This window comes from Eurypyga helias, unplaced genomic scaffold (genome assembly GCF_000690775.1).
Source record: "Eurypyga helias isolate BGI_N326 unplaced genomic scaffold, ASM69077v1 scaffold36633, whole genome shotgun sequence".
NCBI classification, from domain to species: domain Eukaryota; kingdom Metazoa; phylum Chordata; class Aves; order Eurypygiformes; family Eurypygidae; genus Eurypyga; species Eurypyga helias.
The window spans coordinates 4,592-6,643 of record NW_010243682.1 but is presented as its reverse complement, the minus strand read 5'-3'; the positions used below and the strand labels follow the sequence as shown (position 1 = coordinate 6,643).

Here is a 2,052-nt window from a genome sequence, read left to right as displayed (position 1 = left end):
CCATCTACGAGCGGGCCTGGAGGTGCTACCCCACAGCACCGCCCTGGGGACAGACCCTGCACCCATGGGTGGGCTCCATGCACCCCACTCACGCCGCTGAGCACAGCACGTAGCCACTTCCTTGAGGGGTGGCAGGAGACTCCCAGCCCAGCAGTGCCAGCACAACCCTGCACCCACTGGCTCATCTAAGCAACCCCAGGAATGGGGAACGTGGGTTCGGGGGGGATGGAGAGAGGAACAGGGACCTGATGGCAACAAGGGACACCGCTGAGCACGTGGCTTTACCCCAAGTGTGGGCACAGCCACCACCCAGGCCTCATGCTGACGCGCCGGCAGCGGTGATGGGGTGCTGAGGGTGGGCACCCCTCACGCAGCACAGAGGGCCCGACAGCAGGGATGGAGGAGGCCAGGACCCGTGGAGATGCCTTGGCTGACTGCTCCATGGTGTAGGCCAGTCCCGAATACGCAGTGTCCTTCTCTGAGTCACCCTGAGGGGGAGGACAAGCGAATCCTTCGTGGGAGAGGCTGGAGGTTGGCTCCCCAAGCCCATCTATCAAACACAGCCCCTCTGCTTGGTGCAAGACCGCTGCCCGTGGGCCGAGCTTGGCTTGGCACCGCTGCAGCTGGCCCCAGCACGTGGCTTGGCTCCCACGGGACTCCCTGCAGCACCCTCAGAGGTGGGCTCTGCCACCACATGCAGCATCTCCACTCCATCCCCCCCACCAGTGGGATGATAGCACAGGGGTGCCACGAGCTCAGCTGCCCGCGTGGGTACAGCAGTCGGGAGTGTCTGGGAATGTGGAGCAGGTGAGCCAGGACAACCCTCCATGGTTGCAGACACAGTCACACAGGCCTGGAACTCTGGGGATGGGATGATGGGGATCTCCCCTCTGGCTTTGCCAAACGACTGCCCCAGTCTGTGCTGTACTGACTGCAGGAGGTGGTAGCTGGACTCCTGCTCATAGCTAACGTGGCCCAGGTTCTTCAGCTGCTCGAAGGATACGGTCACACCACCTGTGTTCACATACACGTCCTGCCATGGGCAGTACGTGCTTCAGATTTGCTGCTTAGGGTCACTTGGAGACCCAGGATCTGTTTGGGGATCTCTCCTCCCAACCCCTTTGGGCTCTGCTCTCTGAGACAGTCATGAGGTTACCGGGATGGCTGAATCCTCCGCATGGCCTATGAGCAGAGACACGGGCTGCTCTGACATCCCATGTGATGTGTCACACTTTGCTGCTGGCCTGTCAGCAGCCGCACGACATCCCAGTGTTGGCCAAGAGCCCCATGATCTATCGCTGCTGCAGCCAAGAACCAGGAGGGTTCAGGAAGGAAACCAGCATCCAAGATGTGCTCCGGAGCTGGGGCAAGGCAGGGAACAGGCGGACAGCACCATCAGTGCTGCCTGATCCCAGAGCCTGGCAGAGCCCAGCTGGATCCACATCGGTTCAGCTGACAACAGCGTGTGGCCTGAATAGCCATGAGCCCACCACCCCCCGTGTGTGTGGGGATGGACATACCAGGATGACCAGGATGTTTCTTTGCAGGAATATCTCCTGTGCTGCTGGTGTAGTAGGGCCGTTGGCAGTTTCTGCCATGATCCGAGAACAGGCAGAAGGAAGGGAAGAAGAAAGCAGTGACAGTCCGCTTTTCCTGCTGCTGGATCCCCCCTCCAGGCCACCTCTGGTGGCAGGAGTCTGGGAGCTCACCTCCCCACCGAAGGTTCAGGATGAGCCAAAGCTCAGACCTCATTTCACATGGAATGATTAAAGGCTCAGGCTGCAAAAGATGCTGTCTGTGACAAAAGTCCCAGGTGCCAGCACGCCCTGTCTCCTTGGTCCCTAGCGCTCCCAGTGAAGGGAGGAAGCTGGTACCCAGAGCAGGCGCCTACTGTGCTCACTCTGCTGCTTCTGGTTTTCGGTGTCGACACTGTGACACCCAGTACCTTCGAGGATATAATCTCCCTTGCGCTGGGGGGAGGATCTGATACAGCGATGAAGACTGAGGATGCCAGAAAAGCCAGCCAAGGTCACTCCAACAATCCTTGCTCCC

General features: G+C 60.0%; 1 protein-coding gene across 1 annotated transcript in view; it reads right to left on the bottom strand.

Moving 5' to 3' along the window:
• LOC104508042 (glutamate dehydrogenase 2, mitochondrial-like) overlaps window positions 1-2,052 on the bottom strand; it is a gene marked incomplete at its 5' end in the record, with an annotated part of 6,598 nt that overhangs the window by 313 nt on the left and 4,233 nt on the right. The window contains 3 exon segments of the mRNA XM_010149513.1: window positions 426-488; window positions 842-1,033; window positions 1,521-1,602. Coding sequence (XP_010147815.1) covers window positions 426-488; window positions 842-1,033; window positions 1,521-1,602 — 337 coding nt within the window.